Raw genomic sequence first — 20,578 nt, 5'->3', positions numbered from 1 at the left:
GAACTCTCGCAATGATGTCACGCACATGTGTGCGACACTAAGTTAAGCGTAATGCCTGTTACGGAGATGAGTTTAGTGTTCGATTTGTTCTCTTCAAATACTTATTGCTAAATACACTCAAGAAGCACGAAAGAATTAGCAAACGTGCTTCAGTGGATGTTGCTAAAAGTTAAAATTGCAGCGATTAAATTTAGCGATAATATCCCCATTTAGTATTATCAATTTGCTATCAGTAAGCAATCTTATTAATTAGAAGAATTAATATGTTGGTGTATCGGGTAACCGAAGGTATATCTTCGAGAGATATAACGCACAGCAGCGTTAACATTAGCGAGGGAGAGGCCAATACCGATCTGGAGAGACTTCTTCTTCTTATGCTAGCCTGTGAATTTCTGATTCTTTAGAATCAAAGTATTACGGGGTAAAAGACGTTTAAAACTGGATGGAAGGCCACTTCATTCCAATCGTATTATCAATAAAGGGATTTGCAAGACGATAAAGGGATTTGCGGGACATGAAGAGTTATTGCATGAAAAAGAAGCTATTGTATGGAAAAGAAGCTATTAGCTTTAAACGTAGAGATCGATCAATTACCAGCAGAACGTCCACCCCACGCTCGTCACAGAGTCAGAGCAGCAGTATATAGATGGCAGTGATATTCTGTTTTATCGTCAAAAAACCGGTAGTCGTGTGAGCAATGCTACCGACAATTCAAAATCGAGTTTTTGAGCTTTCCGTTCAAGTTGGCACGACTGACGCGCGACCGTTTTAGACTAACCGCTCTTCCAACCGCTCTCGTCGAACATTTTATTAATTCCGACCGCTCTTCGAAGTTGTGTGGTTTTACTGTTTGATCGGAGGCAAGCGTTATTGCGACACAAATAGCTGCATGACAGCTGGCAGTCGAGACCAGCCAGCGCGAAGCGTCAAATTTGAAATGTAGCGGATGACAGGCTAGGAACGACTGTGACGAATACTTTGTTTTGCGCCCTTCATGCACGTCGATCCGCGGCTTCCGTCGAGATGAGCGCGACGCAGGACGAGGACGAGCGTAGAAAACGCTCGGTGGAGGCTGGCAGAGAGATAGTAAGCGTACTTCCCTCTTTTTTTTCCCACGGATCCTTTCTATTGTACATTCTTGCTGCTTGCCCCCACAATTGAAGCAATTCTTTGCTTGTTTATATTCTTAACATTACATTTTACGCGTTGCCCTTTATTACTTGTTATCCCTATTTTGAAAGAATTGTACAGAATGTCTTCTTTTACATCAAGGGCGTTTTGCCTCTTGTTATCAATGAGTGAGATATATGATCGTTGTAGTTGGAGAAGTTCAAGGCACAGCGATCAAGCAAGGACAAAGGTGGAAGTATGGAGCAAATGGAACATTCTGATGATGAATCGTTGCATAATGAGAAATCCATGCTGCACAAGGAATCTGGGGTAAGATGAAAAGGACGTGATAACTTGTATGTCTGGTTGTACATTTGATTTACAGCATTTCCACATATATCACACTGTATTTTTCTTGTTGATGTATCAGGTAACAGAAGGTGTATCCTCAAGGGATATAACGCACAGCAGCGTTAGCATTAGCGAGGGAGAGGCTGATGCTGATCTGGAGGGACTTGCAGGACGAGTCGCAGAACTTGAAGAGTTATTGCATGGAAAAGAAGCTATAGTTGGGGCCTTAAATGCTGAGATTGATCTTTTACGGGCAGAGACATCCTCTCCAAACTCATCGCAGAGTCAGAACAGCAGTATACATGGAAGGGATATTATATCTCAGTATCACATGAAGGTATGTCATGTATCTCTTTGTTTATAAACACAATTCCTTCTCAATGTCAAGTTTGTCAAGTAGAATATATATTTATGAATCTATTGCTTTCCAATTTTGATATTCTTTATTTAATGAACTCACTTTTTTGTAACAACAGTAGTTGTAATTTTAACTATAATGATAATCCAGACAACTTATTTTTTTAATAAATATTTCATAATTTATATATTTTTATAAATATTGCTGTAAGATAATTAATCTTCAAATTAGGGGTGTGCGGGTATCCGAGATTTCGGGTTCGGGTCGGGTCAGGAATTTTTTTCGGAATCGGGTCGGGACCCGAAAGTTTGTAAAGTTCGGGTATTCGAAAAATTTTAGGTATCTGAAACTTACGGATACCCGAAATCAAGTCGGGACCCGAAATCGAGTCGGGTCCTGAAATCGGGGTGGACCCACAATCGGAACGAAATCCCAAAATTTTGTAAATTTGAGTATTCGGATCTAGAATCGGATAAAGTAGCGGTCAGAGATCTAGATACTTTCTACACTGATGTGAGAAAAAAATTACTAAATTTATGTAAGGCATTTTATTTATATTGAATTACTAAATATGAATGCTGCCAATGAAATATTTATTTACAGTACATAAGTATTTACTAAAAAAAAAAAGATAATTAAATTAGTGGTCACTCCTTGTACTAAATAAATATATATTTACGTTCGGAAAAAATGTTATTGGAGCAATATTCAAACAAATAATTATTAAAATTTAGTAATTTTTTTCTCACATCAGTGTATAAGGTATTTAGATCTACGACCGCTTCTTGACTTGATTTTAGATCCGAATACTCAAAATTTACAAAATTTTGGGATTTTGTCTCGATTTTGGATTCCGACCCGTAAGTTTCAGGTCGGAACCCGAAACTTTACAAACTTTCGGATCCCGATCCGAACTCGAAAAAAAATCCCGACCCGAAGCTTGGGTATCCGTAATTTCGGGTATCTGTACACCTCTACTTCAAATACATTGACAGATATGATCTATACTATATCCACACGATAGTTTTGTAAAAAAAATTTTAGTGTAGTTAAAGGTTAATTACATTAAATAATGTTGTGTTTTGTTTTTTTATAAAAACAGTTGCAAGAGTTTGAAAAGGCAGTGAATATGCGCGATAATCTAATAGAACATTTAACATCATCATTGCAACAAGCATTATCTGCCAAGGATACTGTAACATCTCAGCTTAATGCTCTGAACTCTATGCAGTTGAACAATCCTGTGATAAACAATATGAACATGCAGCAAAAGGTGAGTGATACGCTTCATACTTTTACATTTTGCAGTTATTAATAACCTTACTAGAGGTTAAATATTGAATTTAAATATTTTAGATTGATGCTTTAGAAACGACAATGCACGAACAGGAAGCGGTAATTCGTCGATTAAACGCGCATTTAACAGACATTCGTAAGCACGTACAAACGTTAGAGATGGAAAGGGAAACGCGAAATGCAGAAATCAACGATTACAAAGTACAAATAAATAATTTAAATGAACAAATTCGCATTGGTGCTACAGAAAAAAATCTAAATATTGATGAAACATTGGAGCAACAGAGACAATATGAGGCACGCATTGATAAAATCAAACAGGACATGCAGCATGTCTTGAACAAATTTACCATGGTAACAAACACCAATGCAGTACGCCATCAGCAAGAATTAAAAGTAAGCCTGTTATAACGATATTTTTTCGATTTCCATAATTAATTTTTGTTTACATGTACAAATATGTAATTTCTAAAATTTGCTAAAAATATTCCTTAACTAAAAAATTCGTACTGTAACTTTATACTATTTATTATTTATATTTAAATAAATAATATAACTTTATACTACTCATCATTTATGTTTAAATAAAAATGTATAAATTTCTAGTTTATTTTATGATTATTTTTACCGAATTTTAAAAATAACTTAATGTTTGTGTAGCGCAAACTATCGATATTGTAACAATTAAAAAAGAATTAGCTGATTATATTGATTTTTTCAAATATTCGTAGGAGTTAACTTCAAAAAATGAAGCTGAAATTATAAATTTAAAAGTCAAGCATGAAGAATGCATGAAAGCATTGAAGGAGGAAAACAAAATGTTGGCCGATCGTCTCAACAAGGAATTGCCAGACTTAGAAAGCAGACATGCCAAAGAATTGTCCGTCTTTCAAATGCAGTTAGTCCACTATAAAAAAACTGTTGAAGCATTAAAGCTAGAATTGGTAAATCACACAGAATCGCAGAATGCCGCTCAATCAGAAGTTCAGATGTACAAAATAAAACTTGACAAATTAAGGCTTGAAGCAGAAGAAGAACGACGTATGCAATTTATAAATTTCCAAAAAGAAAAGGAATTGTTGAGCGAGCAGATCAAACTGCACAAAATTCAGTTAGAGGAGATGACATCGAAGCATATTACGTCGATGAGCATCTTGGAGTCCAAAGAGAGCATCGAGCGATCGCTGGAGCAAGCTTTAGCGAATGCCGCTACGTTAAAGCAAGAAAATGATGCTTTAAAATTCAAACTGGACGATTTGTCGTGCAGATATTCTACGGCCCAGTCGATTATCGAAAACAGTCAAATGCATGAAAGAACGTCGAGACTGTCCGAAATAGAGAGATCCTTGTCACGATTCGACGCTACGACTATAAGCACAGTTAGTGAATTAGGAGAAACGATGTATAAGACTATAGACGAAGAAATTCTTCAACATCAACTAACAAAACGAAAACTCGATGAGAAGATGGAGTTGGAGAAGCTATTGGTCGAGAAGGTTCGCGTTCTTGAAGAAGATTTAACTAAAGCAAACAACGAAGTGGAACAAGTTAATATCGCGAAGAAGACACATAGCAATGTCGAGAGTGATTCAACTCGACGTATAGAGGACCAGCAGCGGGAAATAGAGAGTCTAAAGCTGCTAATGGAGCAGAAAGAAACGGAGAACGCTAGGTACAAAAAAGACTTAGCTGAATTGACAGAAAAAATGAAGAAGAAGGAAACGGAGTGCAAGAAACTGAAGGATGGCTTGGCTCACGCTTGGGTACAGTGCGCCGAATATGAAGAAAGATTGAACGAAAGTCTGGCGATAAGTAATAGTACTAAAGTTAATACTTCATTAAACAGCACGATTTCTAAGCTCTTGGAAGAAAACCAGAGCTTGGATGATAATGCATTAGATCAAAGTGCAGCAAGTCAGAAAAAAGTTTTAGAATTTAATATTGTCGATACATCAATGGATAACAGTTACCTAAAGAACAATGAGAACCTGTATAAGGAGTTGCAACAAATTTTAGAAGGCGAGTCGAGCTCGGACGGAATAAAGTTAAAATTATCTCGTTATTACACACTATGCGAGAAAATAGCTGCCGAGAAGACGCAATTTTCGGCGGAAAATACCACTGTGGAAAAGGAACAAGATAGTGAGAACTCGCTGCAAAAATCTGTGGAAAAATTATGGGAGGAGAAGAAATTGTTAAGCCAAGAAATCGAGGACTTGGTGAATCAACATAAGGAAAAACTGGAATCTGTTAAAGCGGATTCTGTCAAAGAAATCAACAGGTTGCGTTCGTTGCTGCAGAATTTCAAGGCAAGTCATTTTATTCTCATTCGATATTGTATGATTTTATAATATATATTTTTATCAAACTGCGCGCCGAATAAGTGATGTAAAAAAATTTGTTGTTAAAGATAACCTCTCAGGAATTGAACTTATCCAGCTATGACCGAATAAGGCTTATCTTTAATTATAACTGTAATATTTTATGTTTCTTAAGGATGGTAGTGCAAGCCTGAACGATCTGAAAACCGAACTCGAAGCACGTCATGCCAAAGAAATGGAGGAATTGAGGACATACTTCGAACGGAAGTGCTTGCAGATGGAAAAACAGTATTCCGAAGAAATTTTCAGCCAACAATCAAAAAGGATTTCCGACAATGATAGCGAAACTGAGGAGTTAACAGACGATCTGTATTTTGGTGGTGCTGGAGATTGCTTGAACGTATCAAACTCTCGAGCGGCGACACCTAGTGCCATCGAAGAATCCCTGAAGAACAAGATTCTAGATACTGAAAGCCAAGCACGTCTCGAGACGGAATATGAGGGTAGCATCCAAGCGTTACGACAAGAATTGGAATACAAAGTGAATGAAATTCAGAATATTAAGGCTAATTACGAGAAAGCGATTGAAGAACAGAAAGAGTTATACGAGAATCAAATTCGCGATCTCGAAACGAAACTGGAGCATGTATTGATTGTATCCACTGTGAATCAGGTAAAAAAAAATTATTGTAAGTTTAAACTTATTGTTTGCTTTATTAATACTGATTCGTCGATAATAGCAATTCTTGTCATTAGTGTGTGCTGTACAAAGGTTTATGTATAAAATTGTAGACGCATGGTGTGATCAATATGCATTAATTATCATTAGTACATATTTCTCATCTCAATGCGATCTTTATGATCTAATGATCTGTAATGTCTGTGATCTCGTACATTGTAATTAAAACCTTTTTCCTTACTGTGCAATATTGTGAAAATAGATTATTTGGGTTGTTTCGATAATTTATGTTGAAATGCAAATTTACCTGTGACTAACATACCGCCGTGTGGCTTCCTGTTTGCATGTAGTATTGTCAGACAGAATGGGAAGCATTGGAAAATGGTGAATTGTCGAGTCTGCGTGATGCATATAATCGTCAACTAGAAGAGCAGATTGCGCTAGCTAGACAGGACATAGTCAACACTCTTCAAGAACAAATTCAGGTAGATTTGGATCATGTGTAAAAACTGGATTAAGAATGAAGTACATATGAAATAATAACAAATTAAATCTAATTAAATCATTTTGTGCTGGTGAACCAAATAATTTCTGAATGTTACTCTCTTATGTTATGTGTTTCTGTAAAAACTTTAATTAATGAGCATAATATTACATGAATATATATTTGTTACTTATTAGAAGATTTATTAAGACTATTATAATTGTGCAGGCACTATTATCCGTGGAAGCAGATAAAGAAGATAATTGGCCTGCTGAATTATTAGAACTGCGAGATAAATTTACATGCAATGCTCAGAAAGAAATCCAGGAATTAAAAAAAATGCATGGTGTTGAATTGGCTCGTCTGAAAGATGAACACAATTGTATTGTAACACAAATGCTTGAGCAACATCAAAAGGAAATTGTCAATGTTAAGCATACAGATGATAAAGGAGAAATTAGTCGTGTTGGAGTGCCATCAAAAAATATCTTAGAAGAGAGGTAATTGAATACTGTACATAACTGTATTATTTTATTAGTAAATAGAAAGTTAAGACAACTAAAAATTTTTTTGTATATTTCTCTCATTTGACTCTATTGTTTATGTTTGTTATATTTCAGAAACAATTTACGGGAGGCATGTATAACCCTTAAGAATGTAATTGAACAATTGGAAAACTACTTTGCTGTCTGTGAAGAAGAAGTTAACAGTACTCTGATTCAAGAAGTTCTGAGAAAACAATTGACAGAATTCGCTTATAATGAAGAAAATTTAAACAAGAGCGGCAACAGTATTTTATCTGAAACGCCACATAAAAATATGCCAAATCAACAGATCAAAAGAGTCCATTTTGCTCCGCAATTAAGTAAAATAACTTCCATTGTCAATAGCGATAAAACGTTACAGAATTTAATTGATGAAGATGTAAATGAAATATTGAGAAAAGAGCTAAAAACTTGCTTGAGACGTTTGAAGTCTGATAGTACACAAATTCTCAACCTTTCCTCCTCGTCTGATGGTGAGGACAAGATTGCATCATCGTCAAACGAAAGTCTTTTAGCAAGCAAAATTAATGAAGAGCTTTCTTTGAAAGTTAATCACGCTGAAGCCTTGATAATAAGCTACCAAGAAGAAATAGAACAATTAAAATTACATATTTTAGAATTGCAGCGTAAATTGATCAGCGCAGAAAACAAAAAAGAAGTTATTACGGAAGGATATGGCGAAAGTGATCTTTCTAGGGGCGATATTGTACTACAAGATTTTTCGCAAGTACAAGAAAAAGGTAAATTTCTATGAGATTTTTACGTAAGTTAAGATATACGTATACATTGTATATTTTTTGTTTTTTATATATTTGTATTTTTTTAAATTGGTTTATAATATCAGTATTTTAGGTTGAAAATTTTTGTATCAAATATAAATTATGTTGGTTATTTTGTATTCCAAATATATATTTTTGACATCTTATATTTTTCCTGATGATATTTCCCTTTTTAATGTGATATTTTTATTTAAATTACAGTTAGACACGCATTATCTAATGGAGGCGGCGATATATCTTATTTACTGCAATTAATAGAAGAGCTGTACAGGCAAAATGACAAACAAAAGGACGATGCAAGAAAAGAGAGAGAAGATTTGCAACACCAGGTAAAATCATTTATTCTTTCCACTCAATGTGCATTGTTGCATGTGTTCTAATTGTTATGCACACTACGTACAGAGTGTTTTAAGAAAGCGGAATATTTAGATTCTTTATCCCAAAATCCTTGGATGTGTCATCTGTGTTGGAATCATAAATCTTCAAATCTCCGTGTGCTTGCAATTTAAACTTTAATTTTTATTGACATTTTATTTTTTCTACAATTTTATGTTTTATGATTCTTAGGTACTGAAGTTTTTGGCTTTAACAAGCTTTATCAATTAGAGATTTGAAATAGTTTAGCTATAATTTAAAGATAAACTCATTTTAATTAATATTCATTTTTCTTTATGCACCCTGTATAAAATGATGTTCAGTATTCCCCAGTAATTTATAAAACAGCCAGAAATTAGAACATTGCGTATGTGTATGGCAGTTTAAATGTATTAAAAAATACTATTCATCAATGAAACAAGTATTCAATTAATTAATGAGCGGCATCTTCCAAATCAAAAGTGCAGAGTTCTGCGATGCAGATTTTAAAAGATTCATTGGCGTTCTATTGTCTTGCCGGCAGGTACCTTTAGAACCCACTCCTACCCCATACATTCACAGGGTTTGCTGCAAAAAGGTAAATTATAGAATTACTAATATTAATAGTAAGCGCTGTAAGTTATTCGAGGTCAGCTATAATAAATTAATATATATAACATTCCGCTATAATTAATAAGTAGAAAACAAGTTTTCATTCAAATCTCATCTCTAATATCTGTCTATAACAATAATTACATATGTTTGTCATAGTTACTAAAAAGTTTATATAATTATTCACTTATTTGTATTTAATTACTTTGTCAATGTTTATTGCATGTTATAAAATATAATAGTGCCTTGCATGCTATATTGTAAATAAATGTGTCACCATAATTGGATATGCTCACTATTTTTTTCTTTATAGATTTTCTTTATCACTTATTTTATACTATATCCAAAATTGATATTGAAATCTTAATTTTTCGTAACTTTGTAATTTTGTTATTAAATCAGTAATCGAATATATTTAGCTTTTATATAAAATTTTTTAAAATCAGATTTTTCTATTTGTTATATTGCTGATATTTTAATTTTTAATATTAAGTAATTTTTTACAATAAATATATATTTACGTTCTAACATTGAAATAATTATTTTATTTTTAATATCTATAATAGATAATATATATATTTTGAACCTATCCATATATTTTATCACATTCTATTGATGTGTTATTATTTTACTTTATTATAAATGAGATATGCAATTAGCCAAAAATAAAAAATATTGTTGAATTGTGATTAATTTTTTTTTTTTTTAGAAAATATTTCTCTAAGGATTGTAAATATATACAAAAAATATTATATTTATTGCTTTTAAAATATTTCAAGTCTGGACTAATTTTCTACATTTAACACATTTTTTTCATAATTTTTTTTTATAATAAAAATTTTTAATTCTAAAGTTTAAAAATAATAGTTGTCATATTTTTTCTTGTATATAAATATATAACTTATTATAATTATATAGCTTAAATAAATCAGCAAGTTAATTATTTTATTTCAAGTTTTTTACTTTTATTACATGCGTAGTCGTGCGTGGGACACGGTAATTATCTCTAACAAGTACTATGTTTGTTTAGATTGATGTAGCGGACAAGCAGTTACGAGGGACGCGTCGGTTTTTGGATGAGCAAGCGAGTGAGCGTGAGATGGAGCGAGACGAAGCTGCGAAGCAAATTCGTTTTTTGCAAGAACAACTCAAGGAACGCGAGCGCGACAAGGAAAGAGATATGCGTATTAGTTCTGAGGTAAAACTCTCGTTGAATACTTCCTTTATTTATTTTTTTAATGTGAAAAGATTTTTTTATTTAGTACACAACATGCTTTTCATAATCACCCGCTATCGTTATCATTAGGATTTGTTTCTCGGTTAATCCTTAATTAGATAATGCCAATTAATGAAAGATATGCTGAATATATTGTGAAATACTATCAAAATTGTTTTATGATATGTACAATCCTCAGAAAAATTTTAAAAGTGAATATTATCTTGATTTTTTTTTAATTTAAAGACGTTAATAGTAAGAATCTAAAAGAATGCACTAATTTGACTTGCAACTAACTAAGGATTAATTATTTTAATACAGATTTAATTTTCTTTAGTAATTACTGCACTAACCAGGAAATTTCAATTGGCATAATGACTGCCATCTCCAATACTTAACTATAGGTTTCTGTGGTTTATTTTATTTACAATATTTAACATAGACTTAAAACTGCTGGAAAGATTGCATACTAATTTATGATGGAGGCTAGTGAAAATATTAGATAAAATTCTATATTGTCAATAAACTTCTATACTATCTGAATTCTATAATTCTAAAATCTGTACTTTATAGAATATGCACTTTGACCAGCAGGTTTCTTAATCTAAAAACAAATCTTTTGAAAACAATGTAATATAGAATGTAAGTTTATCAATTGAAAGGGCTATTGTTTTGGAAATTAATTGTATCGCCAGCAATTAGTGTCACGCATCACGACTAATTGTATTAACACAAGTTTTTTCTGCACTCTGGTTTTGGTTTTCTGTTTGTCGCACAAAGCAGTCTGAGCTATCATCTGAAAGAACTTCAAACAACCCTGAGCTTCAAACGACTGACATCAATGCAGCTGTGAGTGGTGTATTTACTTTTATTTTTCAACTTTTTTCGGTTCTATCATACAGTGGGTAAGAAAATTACCCAATATCTTTGTCGAAATATTTAATAAGTTCGTAACAAGTTTACCTATTTGTCTATAGTCTATATTGTACGACGTGACTAGCAAAAGTCACTTAAAAGCTTTACAGATACGTACCTGTATATCTACATTTTTTAGAATAACAAGTAAAAGCGCTTAAATGTGGCGCAATAAAAAAAGTTCAGACTACTTATAGAATTATATATCACATTTATTTTTTTTTTTTAGTTATTTTTTTATTGTTGGTAACAATATAATTATTTTTCCTAGTATTAATTAGATGTATAATTATATTTTTGTTTCTTACCCACTGTACATTAGCTTAAAATGATTATAAGTAGATATGATACGTACCATGTCTCTCCATGCTTTACATGTTGGGTCACGCTTGACTGGAGATATAGGTGACATCCTGTAAAACTGATGCGTTGATAACTCATATGTATATATATATATATATATATATATATATATATATATATATATATATGTGTGTGTGTGTGTTTTATGATCTAGGTGGAGGCTCTCGAATCTCAGATGAGAGAGATGTCGTCATTAATGTCCGACACCGAGGCAAAGAGGTCGGAGAAGGAAAATGAATTGAAGGCTGCAGTAGACAAGATATGGATCTTGCGAGATATCATTACCGATTTGGAGCAACAGCTACAAGTCAAGACTGAAAAAGAAGAGTCCTTGCAAACGCAAATTAATCAATTGGAAACAGTGTTAACCGCGCAGACAAAGCATCAGCAGGAGATAGTTCAAGAGCTAGACGCTATCAGATCTGGTAGTGAGAACAGACACCTGAGTGAGCAGATCAATCATTTACAAGTAAGTAAAGTGAGCAAATGTATAAATAATATATGTGGGGTGAAAGTGGTTAAACGGGATAGCACTTTGTGTTTTAGGAGGAATTGAGTAAGCACAAATTAAGTTCGGAGCACTTCAACGTCAATTCATCCGTTTTGAAGCAGATGAAAGCTGAACTGCATGAGATGCAGAATCAATTAGACAAGAGAATTCGAGAGATGGAATCTGCTCACATGTGTGGTTCCAATCTAAGTTTGAGTCAGCCGAGCGAGGACGTCTCGATCAGAGAGCAAATTGACGCGACGAGATGTTTGACTCCGGACGATCCATCATCGCCGCCGATGCTACCGCTGGATCAGGTACTCAAGCTGAAAGACAAAATGTTGAAGCACGCGCGTGCAGAGGAGGTGGCCTTTAAGAGAATCAAGGATCTGGAGATGCAGTTGACAACAATGAAAAATCAGAATGAGGAATTATTAGTGGAACAGGAGATCTTGCACCAGACAGCATCCGAGCAATTGTTCCAAATTGAAGCGATGCGCGGTCGTTTGGAGGAGCACAAACAGAGCGCACCTTTTGCTCAGAAACAAGCGACATCCCGTTTAGAGTTGCAGTTGCACGAAGCTACCACAAAATATCATTCCTTGGAACAAACTATTACTGACAAGGAAATGGAGTTGAAAGAATTGAAAACTCAGCTTGACAGGGCTAATCAGTTATTGGCAGAGAAAGAAACAGAAATGGAAAATTTTATGCAATCAGAAAATGGCGCGCTACAAAAGATCGAGCGACTGAAAGAACAATTGAAGATCGTTCAAGAGGAAAAAAAGATGTTACAGATAAAAATTGGAACACAGGAACATACTCAACTGGAATTGCCGCAATTGATCGACACCATTCTGGCCGACAAAAACGAGGAGATCGATCATCTAAAAGAGCAACTCTCTAAAAAGGAGAAACAATTGAATGTCTTTTCGTCACTTGCTTTGGATGACGTGCAGTTGCGGGAGCTAACGAAGCAAGCGGAGGCCAAAAATAGCGCGCGAACATTAAGCGATATTCTCTCTATTCACTCGGAGTGCGAAGAATACCCTGAAGCTATTCGAGCGACTAATGCAACACTTGCGACATCACATAATGTCTCTAGCTTTAAAGTTCCTACGTCCGTATCGAAGAACACGTTACAGACAAACAGTCCTAACACTTTGGAAACACCAATGCTCGATATAGATAAGATAGACGCGCAAGTACCACCGTTGGATTTACATTCCCATACGCACAGTTACAGTAATGGTAATGTTGGTCACTCGGGAATGGAGTTGCAACGTTCTGGAGAGGATTCAAAATTATCATCTCCCAAAAACAACGATGTCAGCGAAGATTCTCAGCAAGTTGAGGAATTACTCAATGAAAAAGTGAAAGAGATCGAAAACTTGTCGAATCAGCTGCAAGTATTGCAACAAGAGCTGGACTTAAAGTCTGATCTTTTGAATAAATTCGAGACTGAGTTGATTACTTTGCAGAAACAGTATCAGAACTTGCAGGACGAATTTAAGGAGACTGTCGATAACTTGGTGCGAGATAAAAATTTCTATAGAGGACAGTACGAACTAGCCCAAGCGTCGGAAAGTAAAATAAAAAAGGATCTCGAGGAAGTAGAGAATATCCTGAAACTGAAGACGGATGAGTTCGAAGAGTACAAAGATAGGATGCAGGTGAATGAGAGAATCATCACGGAGTTAAATACAGAAAATACAAAGTTAAAGAGAGAGCTCGAAATTAGAGAGAAGGAAAAGATGAAAAAGAGCAACTCCTTGCTGCAGAATATGACGCAAGAACTGCAAAACTTCAAGGAGCTTATTCTAGATAAAGATATCGCATTGGAAACTCTTCAGACGCGCAATATTGAGATTGAGAATGAGAACAAACAATTATACGAATTTAAGACAAAGGTTCACGCGCGCGAGCGAGAGATCGCCGAGTTGCAGGATGAGATCCTGCGGTTGACGGATGGTTTGAACAATCGGGATCAGGTCATCCGCAAATTGGAAGAAATGGCGAGGCGAATGAGCGATGTTTCAGGAACGTCTTCGCCATCATCTTCTAGCAACAAGGACCAAGAGATTCATCATTTGCAAGAGTTTCTAAAAGAGAAAGATAAAGTGATCAGACAGATGAGCGATGATAGCAAGAGTCTGCATCGAGCATTAGAGACCATTCAAAGCAAGATGAAGGAATCGGGTAATATCGTGGAATTGAGAAGAAAATTGAAGGAAGAGCGCAGGCTGAACGAAGAGCTGAGAGATACAGTGCAGAAATTGCAAAAAGAATTAGAGGATCAACGTTCACAGGACGATAGCGATATCGAGGATATGGTCCAGCGAGAACTGAATCTTTCCGCTCGATTGGATAAGCAAATTATGCAAGTAATTAAGGATGACGAAGTCGTGGACGGAGTGACGGAGAATCAGCATCAAAAGACGAATGAGGTATGCAAGGACAACGAATTACTGAGAAGACTAAAGGATGATTTAGAAATTGAACGAGACATAATGAGACATCAGCTCGCCGAATATGAAGATCGTATCCTACAATTGAAGGCGGATTTAACAGAGGAGATGAAGAAAGTAGCGAAGCTGGACAAGGAACTTGCGTCAGAAAGGAACGTGGTGAAATTCCTGAGAGGACAGATAGAAGAACATCGTCGGATGACGGAAGTAGGTCGAGTACAGGACACTGGGTTAATCGAGTTCTTGCAGACAAAGTTGAAAGCCTCTCTGGAAAACGAGGAAAGACTTCGTAATGATCTAGCGTCGATGAGACAACAGCAGATTAATCTTGATTCGCAGTTAACGTCTATGAGGAAGTTGATAGAAATTGAAAACGCCAATAAAAATTTGTCGAGTTTTGCTATTACACAAGATGTATCAAAGAGGTATGCGATTATTTATTCTTTTAAAAATAAATTTTTTAACTTTTTATTATTCTTGTTTATTATTTTTGTATTGTATTAGTTGTATTTATCTATTTGTAAACTTTTGTCGTAAAATATTGATGCTGAATAGAATCTAATAACATTTTAGCAAAATAACCACAAAAAAGTTGTTCCACAGATAACATTTTATCTCTTGATTTTTTCTTCTGTATTTAAGAACGAGCGAAAATCTCGAAGAAAGTCGTGAGCACAATACGGAACTACGAGAGAATATAAAGAAATTGGAGAACGAGATGAGTAAATACGAGAAGAAATTAGAGATTGCAACGGAGGAACAAGAAAGACTAATCAGCAGTCTGGCATTAACCAACGGTCTAAAAGAAATTGTAGAGACGGATCTGCGGAGAACTATGGAAGAGTTGAAAGCGCGAGAAGAGGACTGTAATTATTTGCAAAAACAGCTGAAGATGTTGACCGAAAGCAAGAAACAAGATCAACGAAACGCTGAACTGGACGAGATCAAAGAATTGCGTAGGGAAATCAACATTGCCCGGGAAATTAGGTTGGAGCTAGAGACCGATATAAATCGTGCAAAACAAGAACTGAAGGAATCCTCAAATCGGGAATTGAAGCTTGCGCGCACCGTAGAGGCTTTGAAAGAACGAGAGACGGAGCTCGATACAAAATTAACAGTTTCAAAAGAAAAAGAAAGGAAACTTAAGGATCTACTTGAGAATGTCAAGGACGTCCCCGCGAATTTCATGCAGAAAATTAAGGAGCTAAGTGAGACAATTGAGAAATACGCTGTCGAGAAAAGTAATCTCGAGGATAAAATTGGCAAGATGAGAACACATAGAGAAATGTTGTCGCAACGTGTAAAGTTGCTCGAGGGACAGCTGAAGAAATTGAAAACTACACAGGCTTCGAACCAACAAATGATTCCTATCGAGAGGGTATAGTATTTTATTTAATTATTTCGGTCTAATTATATCTAAAATTGAAATGATTTAATTTTCGTGTCTCGGAACCAAAAAAGTATTGACAATGATTTAATTAAGTTTAATTTTTATATTTTTTGTAACAATCTGTATTCTTATATAGAGACTAATAGATAACTATAATTATGCTGCAGAGTAGATAGCAACAAAGTATGAGAATTTTACATTTCAGTTACAAAGCTTCTACGGCAAATATCTACGAGTGGAGAGTAGACGGAGAGCATTGGCCTATCAGAAGAAGTACCTGCTCTGCGTCATCGGCAGCTATCAGTATTGCGAAGAGAACACGCTATGCGTGCTCGCGCAGTTAACTCAAGATCAGCGCTCTTACACGCGATTGCCTCACAACAGGAAGGTGCGTTTCAAAATTGCCGTGTTCGTGATAGTCAGTATACATAGGATGAAATGGTTGATTCAACGCTGGCGAGTGGGGAAACGCGTGGGTGCTGAGGCTATCATGGGTGGTACCGATCAATTAATTGATTTACCGCCTGCCCGGAGAACTGCATCGAATCATTCTCCACCCGTGAGAGAAAGAGCGACAAAGTAAGTAAAATGATAATCAAGTATATTATTAAAACAGAAGGCTTGACGAGGTAAATTTAATAAATGTAAAAAGAATTGCGCAAATAAGAGTCGGCATAAGATTTGTTTGTGTGTGTAATTTAACTGCGGTTAATTTATACACGCAAACCTTGTGCTGGCTTTTATTGACAATTCTTTTTATATTTATCAAATACATTATTTTTATGAAACTTTTTATGAAATTTAACTAGAAAGAGATAATTATATTGAAAATTTGTAATAAATATGTAAAAAAAGACGAGCTAAAAGATATTCAAAAACGAAACATGCATTTCTCCTTTAGAAATTTATTACATGTTTCGTTTTCCAACTTTTTTTTGTTGGAAGATATTATTTTGTTTAAATCGCACTGACTTAAAAGTATTATTAGATTTTTCAAATTGCGTTTCGATCATTTCGATTATTTAGTGACATTCGAAATATATCTTGTGTTTTACAACTATATTATTCATTATATTGGATTATATATTTTAGTGGAGGTAGCAGTTTTTCGCTCGGGCAGTATTACCAAGAAGTAAGAAATTTCCAAGAAGCACTCGGCTCAGTTATGGCAGAGTCTGGTACTAGTCATATTATCTCAGAATAACGTTATATGTATATTTTTAGACTTACAGATCGTAGAAATTTAGCTGTACAGTGTTAATATTATGAATATCATATAATTGTTCAAGTAGCATACAATACAGTTCGCGTTTTTTAAAATAGTTTATTAGTAAGTCCGTGGCTTCTTTTTTGTTTTAGATTTTTGGACACAAGTAAATACTTGACACGTGACTGATTTTAAATTTCTGAATATGTACATTTGACTAACTTAAAACCTTAGTTAGATTTTTCTATTGAATTATAACACTTAAAATTAAAATTCTCTTATTCAGCTTGAGACATATATTTGTTCTTGAAACCGTACACTTTCGTAATGTGAAACTGAATTGCGAAGCTATTTTATCATTTATTATGTTTTTCATTTTTGATAAACGCGCTCTGTATTGTGTAACTAAATTGCAATCGTCGACGATCGATCTGCATGGGATTTCTATTTCCGTTCGACTGCACGTTCTGCATCCCTCTAATTATCAACAACTAATGGTGAGAATGTGAATTTCGTCAGCTCGACCGGAAATAATTGAAGCTGGGCATTTATATGGACTCTGTAATAAACTGCCGGTTTTTATATATTTTTAACTCATTATCATTTTTCATGTGAGACTTTGATTGATCCTATTTTTCTCTTACTGATCTTGATGACGCAATCTCGAAGCGTCATTTGTGAATTGCGAAAAACATTAATAATAAGACGTTTATTAATAAAGTAAGAAGGATGCGTGCATGTGAAGTAGGTTTTAGCGTTGTAAGACACGAGAGAGGCTTTTATCGGATGTTAGCGAAGTAAAAGCAATTTCTGCGAAAATCATAATCGGCTTTAAGCCAGACGTTGCTTTTACGACGTATTGTTATTACGTAAGTTATATAGATATATTGTAAGTAGTATAATAAATATGTGAACCTGCGTGCCTTGTACGTCGTAAAACGCGTTCATTATTTATTTATCAACTGATTGTAATAAGCTTTTTATATATCGCAAGTTGCATGTCGTTTTCCTGATATCTGTAATAAAGAATCAATTTTTTTAATACGTCTAATTCTTATTCAATATGAAAACTGACGTGAAACAGAACAGTGACACTCGTAAAAAATTAAAACACTCAATTTTATTCGTTATTTTCGTCTTGTTGTAATTGTACTACGTGTTAATAGTTGGGGAGAGACACGCGACCACGTTTTTAGTATATATATATATATATATTTCTAAAGCACTATATATATATATTTACATATATACAATAGAGTGTATGATAAAATATATAATAATCGACTAATCGGTTTTCATTAGCGCTATTTTTCTAAATTTATCTAAAGATACGTTAATTTCAAGTTTTAGATATATATATCTATAAAGTTAAGGCTTGCTTCTTGCTAAAATGACAACTTTTTTTTATGCACTCTCTTTTTTCTTGTTTTTCTTCAATTTTATTATAATTTCTTAAAGCAGGGGTACAGACTCTTGCATAAGAGAATCAATCAATCAAGAAGCTTTATTTCCCTCTTCATGATAGAAATGAAGAACTCTGACTGATTAATTTTCTTATGCGTTATGCAAAAGTCTGTGCTCCCACTCTTAAATTTCGTTAACTGTGCGTCGATATAGCGAGATGTAAAAAAATTTGAACTGAGCTTGTCCGAATGTCAAAAGAATGTCAATCTTATGTATCTGATTATTGATAGAAGTAAAATACTTTCTTGTTAGGTGGTGAAGTTGCGTTTTACGCCGCGTTTAAGAGAAATTCGTTAGGAAAATTGAAGAAATAGTTCTCCGCAGATGTATTTTGAACGTTAGTATTAATAATTACTTTCACATCGGCTTATTTATCTATAATGCATAGTGCAAGTTGGAAACTTATTCAAGATCCGCTTGATATACCATTCGAGAAGTAGGTGAATTAAAAAGAATCGGTAAGAATTCATCCTTGTAAAGTCATAAACTTTTGATCTCTATAACGAGAGACTGGCTTTACGTGTCATACGCGCTTCTCCACTCTTCGTTTCTACTTATTTTTACTTATTTTTCTGGGACGAATTTGCCAGTTTTAAGAGAACATTATAATACCTAACTTTAGACTGCGTTAAAGCAATTTTTCTCTTCCTTCGTGTTCAATGTTTACGAATATAGTGGTTGAACGCCCATTATATTCAGAATACAAAGAGATAGAGAATCTAAAAAAGTGCTAAAGTCTTGAAGTTCTAATTTCGAGGATAAAGTATTTATACTATCACTGAAGATGAGTATGTGTATATGTCTCTCGCTCATTCCTTTTAACTCGCCTATTTTTCTACCGACTCGATCTTGTTTTACGAGCTAACAAGATGTGCTCGTTATTAATTTTAGCGAATCTTATGACTAGAACATGCGTCCTTAAAATTCGTCGCGTTGAACGGCACGAAGTAATCGTCGTGAAGTTGTCTGACGATATTTTCTATCGGGCACAACTTGACGCCGCTCTTCTTGCCCGTAAATTCGCCGTCATCGTTGACGTAGGTGTTCGCATTCCTGCAAAACGGCACTCTCGGCGTGAGATCTCGGCCGTTGGCGACGATGCGGAAGTAAAAATCGCTGGCGAGGCGATTGTCGTTCCGCGGATTGATCTTGTAGACTTCGATGACGAGTCGCGAGGCGTAGTGGGTCGCCACGTCCGAGACTACGCCGAGCGCGGTGGCGAGGTACTCTAAGGTCTTGTCGTGGCCGGAATAGAGGACGATCTTGGGCCGGGACTCGGAGATGATGCGCAGCATGAAGGTGACGATGCCTCGCAGCATCCCGTACGCCTTGAGCAGCCCGTACTTGTTGCGGCTGCTGCTCTTGGCGACCTGCTTCGACTCCCAGTCCGTGTAGGCGAACAGTCCGGTAACGTGGTCGCTCTTCACGCACGTGCGCTGGGCGTCGAGATCCGCGCACGGCAGCGAGGCGCCGTGACAGACGTACGTTAACAGAGCGTCCCTCAGCGTGTTCGGATCGCACGTCTGCGCCTGGTCCGGAAGTTCGAAAACGGCGCTCGCCGCCTGCTTGATCAGCTCTCCGACGGCCGGATGGGATTTCAGATGGTTGGAGGTCTCCTGGGGAAAGTAGAAGTAACGTGTCTGCAGAGGCCCTCGCGTTATCCTCAACGTTATCATGACCGCTCCCTCAGGAGTCCTCGGCGAATATTTTATTCAGATCGAACTGAATTATTCTTTTGATACCAATAACCAGCGGAAGTGCGAGCAGACACCTCGATAGAAACTACGGTAATAGAATTAAATAGGCTTTGGAGATTTGTAAAGAGCCTTCGTCTATTATCTAATGTACTTGATCTTAGATGTAACTTCGAATTCTTTCGATAATTCATTTTCTGATTGAAGATATCCTGATCTTTTTTTTTTCAATTTAAGATTTTTATGAGAAAATCAATTATCGAAATGTTCGGAGAGTGTCCTCGAAGTTTTAGAAGAGATCCATATTTTCGCGTGCATTAAACATGCGATATCCGCCTCCACGTGTCATGTGCGATACACGGACAGCAAACGAAGGCAGGCAACTTACAAGGCAAGATTATTTTTGTAGGAAAAAATTCTTATCGCGTGCGAGTATTTTATTCGGATAACGCGCTGACAAATCAACGTTTGCCAGTCTAGAA

The 20,578-nt window shown here is 35.4% G+C and overlaps 2 protein-coding genes across 11 annotated transcripts in view; one reads left to right on the top strand and one right to left on the bottom strand.

The window, feature by feature from the left end:
* The first annotated feature begins 727 nt into the window (after nt 1-727).
* On the top strand, nt 728-17,980 carry LOC105199357 (golgin subfamily A member 4). 7 transcript variants are annotated; one of them, XM_011166424.3, is made up of 19 exons: nt 728-1,086; nt 1,321-1,440; nt 1,541-1,798; nt 2,922-3,092; nt 3,176-3,511; nt 3,847-5,424; nt 5,612-6,109; nt 6,466-6,600; nt 6,828-7,099; nt 7,220-7,884; nt 8,125-8,252; nt 8,822-8,875; nt 9,920-10,087; nt 10,886-10,954; nt 11,538-11,852; nt 11,930-14,766; nt 14,984-15,719; nt 15,937-16,310; nt 16,824-17,980. In XM_011166424.3, the coding sequence occupies exons 1-19, from the start codon at nt 1,024-1,026 to the stop codon at nt 16,933-16,935; spliced, it is 8,889 nt and encodes a 2,962-aa protein (XP_011164726.1). In that variant the 5' UTR covers nt 728-1,023; the 3' UTR covers nt 16,936-17,980. The 7 variants fall into 7 exon arrangements, with proteins under 7 accessions (XP_011164726.1, XP_025995050.1, XP_011164750.1 ...); XM_026139265.2 differs by having other exon boundaries at nt 10,889-10,954; nt 16,824-17,208; XM_011166448.3 differs by lacking the exon at nt 6,466-6,600 and having other exon boundaries at nt 16,824-17,208.
* LOC105199312 (2-phosphoxylose phosphatase 1) overlaps nt 16,925-20,578 on the bottom strand; it is a 56,138-nt gene continuing 52,484 nt past the window's right edge. For all 4 annotated transcript variants that reach the window (XM_039455249.1, XM_011166351.3, XM_011166345.3 and 1 more), the window contains one exon: nt 16,925-20,018. In XM_039455249.1, coding sequence (XP_039311183.1) covers nt 19,290-20,018 — 729 coding nt within the window. In that variant the 3' untranslated portion in view covers nt 16,925-19,289. The remainder of the gene's footprint in view (nt 20,019-20,578) is intronic.

The sequence above is a fragment of the Solenopsis invicta genome, chromosome 11 (genome assembly GCF_016802725.1).
Source record: "Solenopsis invicta isolate M01_SB chromosome 11, UNIL_Sinv_3.0, whole genome shotgun sequence".
In the NCBI taxonomy this organism is placed as follows: Eukaryota; Metazoa; Arthropoda; class Insecta; order Hymenoptera; family Formicidae; genus Solenopsis; species Solenopsis invicta.
The sequence above is the reverse complement of the archived record's forward strand: the minus strand, read 5'-3'. Positions and strand labels throughout refer to the sequence as shown.